General features: G+C 38.7%; 1 protein-coding gene across 1 annotated transcript in view; it reads left to right on the top strand.

Moving 5' to 3' along the window:
• The first annotated feature begins 3396 nt into the window (after positions 1 to 3396).
• The window catches only part of hoatz (HOATZ cilia and flagella associated protein), a 57361-nt gene continuing 47970 nt past the window's right edge, over positions 3397 to 12787 (top strand). The window contains exons 1-3 of the mRNA XM_028808979.2: positions 3397 to 3800; positions 10331 to 10369; positions 12191 to 12261. Coding sequence (XP_028664812.1) covers positions 3608 to 3800; positions 10331 to 10369; positions 12191 to 12261 — 303 coding nt within the window. The 5' untranslated portion in view covers positions 3397 to 3607. The remainder of the gene's footprint in view (positions 3801 to 10330; positions 10370 to 12190; positions 12262 to 12787) is intronic.

Consider the following 12787-nt stretch of genomic DNA (forward strand, 5'->3'; position numbering starts at 1 on the left):
GTTTGTTTTTGTTTGTGTGTGTGTGTGTGTGTGTGTTTACCCTGCGATGGACTGGCACCCTTTGTAGGGTTTGTTCCTGCCTTGCGCCCTATGCTGGCTGGGATAAGCTCCGTTCCAGCACCCTCTGCAACCCTGTTCAGGACATAGCAGGTTAGAAAATGACTGACTGACAAATCATGTCAATATTATTGGAACTCCTGTGCTTCATTCAGAAAATGCATCACTTTTCCCAGAAAATTGTTGCATTTACAAATGCTTTGTTTTTCACATGTTTACTTGTTTTGTTTGAATTGGAACACAAAATAAAAAAACGGAGTAAAAAGTGAAATCTGATATGCCACACAGAACTCCAGAAATGGACTGGACAAAATTATTGGCACCTTTTCAAAATTTTAAGAAATGATTGGATTTCAGTCATGTGATGTTCCTTTAATTTGCATAGAAATCAAACTTGCAACCAGTTTAAATGGAAAAACGTTGGCTCAATTTTTGTGTCTGCATCTACCACACTAAACATGGAGAAAATAAGAGCAAGGAATTATCTGAGGATCTGATAATCAAAATTGTGGAAAAGTATGGAAATCTCAAGGCTACCAGTCCATCTCCAGAGATCTTCATGCTTCAGTGTCCACTGTGCATAATGTCAGTAAGAAGCTTAGAGCCCATGGCACTGTAGCCAGCCTCCCTGTACTGGATGGAAGAGACAAATTGATAGAAGATTGCAACAAAGGATTATTTGAATGTTGGATAAAGAAAATCAATCAGCTTCCAAATGAATTCAAGCTGACCTGCATGCATTGGGTATAACAGTGTCAGCTCACACTATCCATCACCATATAAAAGAAATGGAATGCTATGGTAGGAGACCCAGGAGGACCCTGTGCTGATACATAGACATAAAAAGCCAGATAGGAGTTTGCCCAAGCTTACCAGAAGAAATCAACATCTGTCTGGGAGAACATCTGGGACAGATGAGTCCAAAGTTGAGCTTTTAGTAAAGCAATACATTGCACTGTTAAGAGGAAATAAAATGAGACCTTCAAAGAAAAGAACACTGTCCCAATCGTCAAATATGGTGGGGTTCCTTTGTAGTTTCTGGCAATTTGACTGTGTGCATGGGTCTTTCAGCAGGACAATGACCCAAGCATACTTTAATAAGCACCCAAAAATGGTTTAAAACAAAGTTGGGGAGTTCTGAAGTAACCAGCAAAGAGTTCAAATCTAAATCCTTTAGAACACCAGTGGAGAGATCTTAAAACGGCAGTTAGGAGAAGACACCCCTCAAATCTGAGAGACCTGGAGCACTTGGCAAAAGAAGCATGGTCCAAAATTCCAGCCGAGAGGTGTAAGAAACTCATTCATGGTTATGGAAAGCGAGTTATTTCAGTTATTGTTTCCAAAGGGTGTGCTACCAAATATTAAGTGGTGGGTGCCGATAATTTTGTCCAGACCACTTCTGGAGTTCTGTGTAGATTTTGACTTTTTTCCTTTGCTTTTTTCGTGTTGTTCTAATACAAACAAAACAAATAAACATTTAAATACCGGAGCATTTGTAATTGCAACAACTATCTAGAAGTGGTATATTTTCTGAATAAAGTGCTGGGGAGCCAATATTTTTGGCTATGACAGGTATAATTTCTTGTCATTGTAACAATTCTTGCAATCTATTAAAAGAATATTATCAAATTTTGTACAAAAAATGGAACTGTAAAAGACTGGTAGAGATATGTGTAATTAAATGAATGTACAAAATCCCCCTCCATCCACTTCCTTAAGCTGCTTGTTCAAATCAGGATTAAAGGGATCCAAACCCAGTGCTGGAATCATTGGGCACATGGCACATTTGACCTTAGACAGGGTATCGGGCTTTCACAGCCCACCCTCTCATACAAACGGTCCTACAGGGCAATGTTGGGGTTTCCAATTCACCATATGGTGTGTCAGGAAAAATATGTTGCTGGTGTAAGCGGAGTTAAATATACATATCATTGCTGTGTCTAATTTGCATACTTACTGTGTATAATGTGTATCATGCTGTGTATAATCACATTTGTACAGTATATTTAAATTTTAAGCTCATTGTTCTTGTATTAGTGTTGAAACATACACGGAAGAAACCAAATTTTATGATAATTTAGGTACTTGGCTGATACCAGACTTCAGAATATACTGTACAATACTTGAGGTGTGAGTAATAGGATCAGTGTATGATCATATATGGATGTTTTTGTGTAATCATCTGATTAATATCAGCATAAATTATTGGGACAGGTATTTTCATATTTAATGCTCTTTAACTGTATTTCTAGCTTCAAGAGGTTGTGTAGGGTGTACACTGTTAAAAGCAATAATTTTCTTCTCACCATCCATTAACCACATCATGTTTTATTCATGAACTATCTGTATGTCCATATTTGGATTAATGCATTTGATTAAAAAGCAATCAGCCTAATACAAATGTGGTAATAAATAGTGCAAGTGTTGTAAAACTGCATACTGCAAGCTTGTGGTTATTGATTAGAAGTGCATTTCCATTCCATGCACATATTCTTAACAGTACTTTAGTACTATTGTTGGGAATCTTCACCACTCATCTGTTTACACAACAATATATACTATCAGTCAGTATGTAGTCTTTCAGCAGAAGATTTTTACTTTTGTTCTGATTTTATCAGCATTCATAATATACTGTTGCAGCAGGGTCCCTATTACCACTGATACTCTATGCCTGGAATCAGTGCTGATGACCACTACAAATCCTTAAAGTATTACATTTACTAATCAATATGAAGGAGGCGAAGATTACTGGAAGAGATAAAAAGTATTAGATAAATTAAAGCAAAATACATCCCACCTCTCTAACTGGGCAAGTTACTTGGACTCTCTGTAACCTCATTGGTTTGGCATCATGCCTACTACCCTCCTATTCTGTAACTCTTCCTATATCTGGCCACACCAACTCACCTCTTGACTGGACTTGAGCAGTTAACAGGGAGCATTAAATTAACTGCAGCCCAGGGTGGGGTAGTGGTGGCTCTGGGGGTTATTTGTGGTGTCATCCCCTGGATCAGTGATAGTGTTCAGTAGACTCCGCAGTCCTGTTGTTGTTTAAAGGTGTTTTTGTATCATCATCGCAGGAAACCTTTTTTTTTCTTTAACTTCCCCTGTATCATGCCACGTTCGGACCCTGTCTGATATAGCAACATTTTGGAAGCAGGGAATCTATCGTAATACACAGTTCATTTCCGAAATATTGAAACAGTAATGCCTAACTTACTCATTTGTCTTATACCGACTAAAAATGTGTTATAGATGAAAAGCTTAGTACGAGAAATATAAAGAAGGTCATTATTTAGTTTGTAGGAATATCTGCGCATGAAGTTTAATGTTTTCGAATAATGCTTAGTTATGAGTTCATTTGATCGTTTTATTTTTACGTGGTGCACTGATAAATTTGGTACTAATGTCTCCTTACGTCGAAAAACACTAATAATCATGTTGGTCATTTTTCAACAGCAGACGCGATCCTAAGTGGTGAAGACCGGAAGCGCTGGCAGTAGCGTCTCGTTTCCAAGGTAACAGCAGCGTTTCTCTTTACACTGGCAGGATGTCCGAGCAGCGTGAAGATCCTGAGCTTGACTACGAGAAAAACTTTACCATTTTCTCCGATTCTTCGGAACAGGATGTGTCATGCGCCAAAATCTTCTGGAATTCGGCGATTCTACACCCTACACTGGAGTCGCGGCTGGTTTCGGGAGACATTCGGCAAAGGTTGAAAGTGGCAGATGGAATACAGCCAAGTGAGTAGTAGAACGTGGTTGGTTTTGTTAGGTAACTCACTGTGAGAGATAATGCCAGCATTACCGGTAATGATAAACATAAGCAGCATAAACTTATAAAATACAAATGAAATAACAGCTACAGACAGCGTGTTGTTTGTATATTTCTCTGTGAAGACACTCCTGCTGAGCTACACTATGCGAGCTTAGCTCCTGTCGGCATCTTTGGAATGTAATCCCCATGCGTTTATCCTATTCTCATGTTTAAAATGCTGTTTATTTGTAAGAGCTGTCGACATTTTTTGACCTACAACCAACTGACAAAGGACGTCATTTTTAAAACAATGCTCTGTGTGAAATTCGATCTCTGTTTCACATACATTTCTTAAAAGTTTTTTTTATATTTGTCCTACATTGTAAAGACTACACTTTAAGTTAATTACTGATGTCTAACTAGGTTTGTGAATGCGCCCTGTGACTGGCTGGCATCCCATCCGGATATGAATGCTGATTTACGACGGATGCTCTCAAGACTACCACAAACACCCGCACCTATGCGCATGATTAAGCGATTAAGATCAGAGCTAAACGGACAGGTGCGCGCAGAGGATGTGAATACTGAAAAAGAAAAATCAATTTTGAGCAATACTTGTAATTTTTTTAGACTTTTCGGAATGAACCGTAGGCAAAAGCAAGCCCTTTAAATAAAAAGGACAGACGCCGGATTAAACGTCATCCGTCCGCCAACTGTCCAGAGTTGACTTGCAAGTATGAATTTCTTTTTACATGTACACACGACAATGAAATTGACTTGCTATTAATTGTGAAAAAAAATACATGCCCCGTTTCACAGTACACACTTCTGTGTGGAGTAGCAGTGGCCGCAAGGTGTCACTGCTGCCCGTTGTTCAGGAGGTCTGAGCTCATGTTTTCGTTAACTTTAACAGGATAACCGTATGAAGGATTATCCGCGCAAAAAGTACAATGTTTGTGGTCACTGTTTTATGAAAATTCATCCATTCATCCATTTTCCAACCCGCTGAATCTGAACACAGGGTCACGGGGGTCTGCCGGAGCCAATCCCAGCCAACACAGGGCACAAGGCAGGAACCAATCCCGGGCAGGGTGCCAGCCCACCGCAGGACACACACAAACACCAAGCACACACATTAGGGCCAATTTAGAATCGCCAGTCCCTCTAACCTGCATGTCTTTGGACTGTGGGAGGAAACCGGAGCACCCGGAGGAAACCCACGCAGACACGAGGAGAACATGCAAACTCCACGCAGGGAGGACCCGGGAAGCGAACCCTGGTCTCCTAACTGCGAGGCAGCAGCGCTACCACAGCGCAACCCATGAAAATTCATTTAGAAGTGAAATCTTCCCTTCAGTGGATTAAAACCATGAATGCCATTTCTTTTTATTTTCTAGCTGAATGTGGTTTCACGAATAGTTGTTCAATCTCACGTTAATAAATTGCATGACTTGTTGCATAATCAAATCTTTGATATAGCACAGGGGTCCCTATAGGGCCGCAGTGGCTGCAGGTTTTCCTTCCAACTAGCTTCTTAATTAGACGACAGTCATTGCTGCTAATGAAACTTAGAATATACTGTATACTAACTACATTGTTTGTTAATACTTTCATTCATCCAAGAGAAATTTTAAATGCACCATAGAGTTTCCATTTCTGAGAACATTATCCATGTATTTTGTGGAGTAGAACAGATTTAGACATAACAGTCCTTCCAATTCCCATCTCATTGTTTCTAAACATTTTTTTAACACAGATACTTCATGGTTTATATGTACAGGTTTAAAAGGAAGCAGATTAGCTGGAGAGCTGCTGGTTTATTGGTAATGTGCATTTCTTTTTAACTAATGTCTGGTTAAGAAAACGAGCAACAATTAAAACTTAAATGCAGCTGCTGAAAACTAAATTAGGCAATTAAGTGTTCTGAATTGACATATAGTTATATACTAAGATTCATTATCAGCAAGGACTGAGTTCTAATTAGGAAACTGGCTGGAATGAAAACCTGTAGCCACTGCAGCCCTCCAGGACCGTGATTGAGGACCCCAATATAGCATGCAACATATCATGGGATAAACTACCAGTTTTTGTGTCATTCCCTGTATTGAACTCCTGTTTCTGATGAAACTTTGGAAACTCGGCTGTTCTGGAGTAATTTGTTGTTTTTGCAGTGTTGGCCCTCCCATTATATCTCCTCAGTTAAACTGTTGATGCTCCATGAAGTCTTTATTTTAAATTTCATGAAGAAAAATGTTAATACAAAAATTTTGTGAAAATGGACATAGCTGGTTCACAATGATGATTTTTGTATTGGTGTCCAACACTCTTAAAAATTATGGTTCTTTAATGACACTTTGATTCTTTACTGGGTAGTAAGGTTCCTTGTAGAACTATTGCTTGCCCAAACACCATTTCATTCTGGGACAGGTTCTTTGCATATGAGGTTGGTTCTTTGTGTTTTGAAAAACTTTCTAATATGCAGAAAAAAATGGAACTCTTTAATATATGGTAGGCAACCAAGCAGGATACTAATAGGTTTTGAAAACCTGAACTTGGTCTGAGTTATTATTTGTAGGAAGAATCATTTTAAAATCACAACCCAGTGGTATTTTTCAAATCTGTTGCCATCTGTTAAAGGTTATTTACTGTATAGAGCCTGTATAAATTAAAAGTTCTTTCTGGAACCTTCATTGTAATGGGTCTTTTGGGAGCCAAAAATGTTCCCCCTTATGGCATCACTCTGATTAACCAATCTGGCATCTTTATTTTTAGGAGTGCATTAAATCATTGCACCTTCATTTCCATTGAATCACTGACATGGAATGTAGTCTTCATTGTTTAAGTAGGGCCAAACAATATGAAAAATTCACAACCATTGACTGAACTGTTTTGGCGTTGTTTTGATTTTGTAATCCCCAATCTAACTCCCACTTTATAATCCAGTTTATTAATGTAACTTTTGAACAACCTTATAGAGTTTAGATTTTAAATTGTGTCATGACCTTCAACTCAGATGTTATGTTGACTCAGTTATGCATTGACCCCCTCCATTACATCCACCCTTTCTAATGAACTTTTTGAAATGCCATGTGGCTTGGATTTTAAGTTAGTTCAGTTTTATTATACATGTGCAATTTCATTAAGTTTGCCGTTTTGGAATAATAAGCAATTAACATCACACACACACATAGACAGATACACATCCATCATTGAGATATCAATGTTTTTGGTATTAGGGGACCCTAAAATGTCAAGATCCATCGAAAACCAGAAATCGAAATTTGTAATGAATCTGAAGCTTTAACTCCTCCCCCGTAGACGATTGGTTATGAGGAGGGAGGGAGCAAAGCAAAAATGAAATTTTCAAAGAAAAGAACACCATGCCTACTGTGAGACATGGAGGAGCCTCGGTTATGTTTTTGGGCTGCTTTGCTGCATCTGACATAGGGTGCCTTGAGTCTATTTTGAGGGACTAACTGGCATCCTTGCTGGGATGGATTCTGCTCCCTTGCCTGGGCAGGACGCCAAAGGAAAGAAAGATCAGTTGAGGAGTGGTGAAGTTTCCTTTCTGTACCAGGACATAGAAAGACGCTGCAGCAGAAGCTACACTGGGTTTTGTGTCCCAGCAACCATGTAGGGACACTCTAGTTGGATTTTGGTACCCAGAACATCAGGGCAGTGAGTGACTGCTTGCTATGGGCAGAGTGTCCCCCCGAACACTGGGTGGCAGCATCACGTCTGGTGAGCCCCAGTATGGGCGCCCGCAGGTCACAATGGGAGTTGTGGTCCCAAGGGCCTGCGCTGCGGGGTTCTGAGGGGGCCACCAGAGAGAACTTTTGGATACTGATGGCACAAAGACTGTTGGGGACTTGCCTAGCCCAGAAATGCTTCCCAGAGGCAATAGTTTAAGTCCAGAATTACTCTGTGGTACGAAGTTAAAGGAGAGCTCTCCACTTGGCCCAGGGAGTTGGAGTTGAGAGGAGGCAAACAAGGCTTGTTGAGAAGAGTGGAAGGAACAGGGAAATACACAGAGAAGAGAAACTGTGGACTGTTCTACTATATATTGTGAAGAGAAGCCTGTTGAGAGGTATTTCCTTATTAATAAGTTATTATCCTGGTGTTGTGCGATTGTGCCTGAGGTTTGGGGTGCTGCTATGCCCCCTACCAGCCACACTGTGCAGGGAACAATGAAATCTTAAGACTATCAAGACATTTTGGAGTGAAACTTACTGCCCAGTTTTAGAAAGCTCTGTCTTAGTTGCCGGTCATTGGTCCTCCAACAAGATAATAACCCAAAACACACAGCTAAAAGCATCCAAGATGGCTAAGAACAAAACATTGGACTATTCTAAAGTGGCCTTCTATGAGATCTGACTTGAATCCAATCGAACAGCAATGGAAAGAACTGAAACGTGCAGTCTGGAGAAGGCACCTTTCAAACCTGACAAAGCTGGACCAAATTGCTCAGGAAGAGTACGCCAAACTACCTGTTGACTGGTGTAGATGTCTCATTGAGAGCTTCAGGAATCGCTTCTTTGTAGTGATTACCTCCTAAGGTTGTTCAACAAAATATTGTGTTAAAGGTATCATCATTTTTGTCCATGCATTTTTCATTTGTGTAATTATTTGAACTATTGTATTGAATCAAAACTCTAAAGCAAAGTCTATTTTTGTTAAATACAGAATAAACAATGATGGGTGACAATTACTTTTGACAGTTTCAATTTATTTAAGAGGCAATTGTGGGTTCTTCTTTTCTCGTACTGGGGTACCAATGAATTTGTCCATGTCTGAGTAATGTATTTATAATTGAATTTTGAGTAGAATTTGCAAAACTGTACGTGAGTTTTACTTGACTTGTGTTTTAAACATGCCTAATGTGGGCGTTTCCAGTCTTTTAATCCATGCAAATCCATCCTTAATTATGCCTACTCATTTTTGGGAAAAAAAATCACACCTTTAGATATAATTCAAACCACATACTGTTATGTGTTGCTCAAATAAGCTGCAAAGTTGTGCAACGTACTGGCTAAAACAGAAGTTAGAAACTTTAGTACTGATTTTGTTGATGGCTCGTGAATATCAGACAAATTCATGACCCTGGCCTATCCAAGAAATTTGGCGGCAGAGTGATTGTAGATTTTAAAACACACTCAGTAGTGGTGTTGGTAGCAAACCTGTTGCTAGAGCTCAAATAGCTATCTACAGAGTTTTCACTTGCCTTTGAGTCATCACCAAAATTTTCAGTGCCAACATTTGATTCTGGAAATTGATGTAGTTTGTTAATTTCTGTTTGCTTAAAAAACGTAAAGGGTTGCTTGTGGAGACATCATTTATGCTTATCTTACCTTATTCATATTTCTCTACAACATGAATAACTAGCAAAAATTCAGTAAGTTATTAGTAACATGAGCTGAGTGACTTATTTTATAAACCTTGTTAGGTAGACATATACAGTAAAATCACCAACCATAAATTTTCAATATACTTTTTAAGAGTTAATTTATCTCTATACAAGGTTATTTAACAGTGGCAATTTTGCTGTGTGGGTTTATAATTAATTGATATTTTAATCAATATTGTATATTGATATTATATAGCAATATTAAGATATCAGTCAGTTAGTCATTGTCCAACCCGCTATATACTAACACAGGGTCACGGGGGTCTGCTGGAGCCAATCCCAGCCAGCACAGGGCACAAGGCAGGAACAAACTCTGGGTAGGGTGCCACCCCACCGCAGGGCACACACACACACACACACCAAGCACACACTAGGGACAATTTAGGATCGCCAATGCACCTAGCCTGTATGTCTTTGGACTGTGGGAGGAAACCGGAGCACCCGGAGGGAACCCACGGAGACCATGCAAACTCCAAGCAGGGAGGACCTTGGAATCGAACCCAGGTCTCCTTACTGTGAGGCAGCAGAGCTACCACTGCGCCACCGTGCTGCCCAAATTAAAATATGAAATTTGTAAAACAAAACAAAAATTAAAAATCTGAGCCCAATAACAGCCTGGATTACAATCGATATTGTTAAAGGAAAAAAAATGTAATTTCAGATTAGCCTATTACCAATCAAGATACACATTTAGGACCTGAAACAAACAAACATTTCTCAAAAACATAGAAGTGTAGTTGATAAAGAAGTTCTAGAAGCAGGAGTGGGAAAATGTTCCTTCACAACACTCTCGGGGGCTAGAAAAAAAAACAGCAGGAAATATCCAGTTACAGCACTTGCTGTTAAAGTTGGTGTAATCACTCTATGAGAGCAATGGATTTTTTTGGGGGGGATTACCTTTTCACATAGAACATTGGATTTTACCTAGCTTTCTTTATTAAATTAATTTATCATATATATATAGTGTTATTTGTATAGCAAAAGTCCCTTCATATTATATTTTAGTTGAAGATCTGAGAATATTCACTGTGAAAAATGTACAGAAAGTCAGACAAGGGGAAATCATTGTGCAAGAATAACTGCTTTCTCTTTTTCTCTCCTTCTCCTTTCCAGATAGTTATGCAGCCTGTGAATCTCTTGCTGTTGATCTCAGTAAGTGAAGTAATCCATGGAACTAGAGGAACATTGGATGACTTTTAAATCTGATGGGTGAAAGTGACTTCCTAATACCACAGGGGTCATTATCATCATCATCATCTCTGCATGCCTACTGCTGAACAGGATATGAATACTAAGATAATAACAGTGATCATGTTGACAGCAGCCTGATGTATTCATAGTGCTGTAACAGAACAGATTTATTTTCCAAGGGATTTAAAAAAGTTTGAGAGCCTGTGGCGTTTTATCCTACCTTCTTAAACACTGTATGAATTTTGTCATATAATATTATTATGGCTGAAGAGTTTAGCAGACTACTAGATTCATATAACATAATCAATCATCTGTTGCAAGTTGTGTAAACATATATTGAGTAATTGGTAATGGCCAATAGAATGGGCTAACAATAAATCATAAACTGACAATTAAAAATAATGACAATAGAATGGTGCTTAGTGGTCAGGACTGCTGCCACACTGAATAGATTTTAAATGTTTTCCCAGCACTACACTTTCCTCTGTTCCTTGAACCATTCAAATGTTTTATTTCAGAATTAATGCATTTAATGTGATTTTACTATATTTTATGGTAGTTCATCCACCCATTTTCTGAATCCATCTTTTTTAATATCATGGTCATGAATTTAGCAGAGTATGGGATGGAGGTAGGGATATTCATTTTTTTCTTAATGAATTCTGGAATTGTCACAGTACTAATTATCCTTTGCCTTTCTTTACTGTGTTTCATAGGGCTGGCTATTAAAGACCATTCATTCATCCATGCACTCACTTGACTTGAGGATATTGGATGCCAGTCCAGAATAGAGCTCACTTTCCACACACCCATGCTCACTTTTATGAGGCAATTTAGAGTTGTCTTTGGGAAGAATAGCAGGGAAATGTTAAGCTTTTAAGATTTCAGCCAAGTATACTGGACCTGTGAGGTAGCAGCACTCCTCATATTGCCACCATAATCTGAAAAGTAAACATTGAATGCTGTTTAGAATGAATTTCTAGTTTGCTGGCATGGTGTCACTTTTATTTGACAAAGCTTTTTTCATAAACTGATGTTTAGTTTTTGTCTCAGGCCTTTCCTCTACTGGCTGCACTCCTGTCTAAAATGATCTAGCACTATTTAGCAGCCCCTCCACAAATGTAATGCAGCCAAGCTCAATGCCCACCTTTCCTATTTTGGTGTTCCTTTTTTCTTTTTTACATTTTTAATCAAACCTCCATATTGTTTATTTATTAATGAACAGATGAAAAAGCCATAAGTAGTGCCGACTGGCTGATCCTTGAGTCATGAGTTCAGTTGTGGGCTTACACGCCGGCTTTCCGGAGTTTTCATGTTCGTCTTACGTTTGCATGTTTTCTACCACATCCAATGGCATGCTTTTAGGCTGATTGAAGATGCCAAAAGTGCCTATGTATGCATGTCCATGAATCAGTCTGTGAGTCAATCAATCTTTATTTTTTACAACTCCCTTCATTAGAAGAACTCTCACAAAGAGCTGCATAAAGCTGCATATTGCCTACAAGTGACATTTTTTTCTTCAATTTAAAAGAAGATGCTCTATAAAATTCTGAAAACACTTTAGAACAGTGGATTTAAGTGAATTCTAATGCCTCTTTTAGTGACTAATCACTAATTAATAGAACCAAGGCCTTTGTTAAGGTGTTCTTATCTAGCAGTAAGTGACAAATATTCATTGATGCTTTGTAAGCCTTATTAAAAGGAAACAAAGAACCTTAAAAATAACTAAGCATGAAGTAACTCCTCTTTGAAATTCATCAAATATTGATCCATTGTTCCTAGAAAATGAAGAGTTTATGAGGAACGTATTTCTGAAGCAGAAGATCGATGAAAGGTTGATGTACATGGAGAAGGTAAGAAGAACCTAGAGGAGTAGATGTAATGCTTTAGTGTTGGGTAGTGCAAGGATAATCATTTGGGAGCAGCTACAATATGAAATGCACTACATACATTAAAAATGTATTTACTCCTCCATCATGAGGAAACCTAAGATATTAAATTTACACTGCCTAATAGCAAAAGGACAAAGCTGATTTCTCAATTTACTTTACTTACCAGCTTTAGTATTGGCTGCTTATTTGATGAGCTTCCTTGTAAGAGGGTGATGCCAAAGGAATTTCATCAGTAGGAAGGATCTGAATCTAGTAGGTGATCTCAAATGATGTTTGTGTTATTTATCCATCCATTTCATGAACCCACTTTGTCCTAACATAGAGTCATGGGGAGCCTGACACAATGGGTGCAAGGTAGTATTAGTCTACTTCAGAACACACTTATACACACACAAGATCACACTCCCTGACCCTTGGCCAATTTAGAATTGCCTGCTGACCTGGCATGTCTTTTGAGGCACCTTTCATGTTCATCTGTGTTTTTTCC

This window comes from Erpetoichthys calabaricus, chromosome 9 (assembly GCF_900747795.2).
Source record: "Erpetoichthys calabaricus chromosome 9, fErpCal1.3, whole genome shotgun sequence".
NCBI classification, from domain to species: Eukaryota; Metazoa; Chordata; class Cladistia; order Polypteriformes; family Polypteridae; genus Erpetoichthys; species Erpetoichthys calabaricus.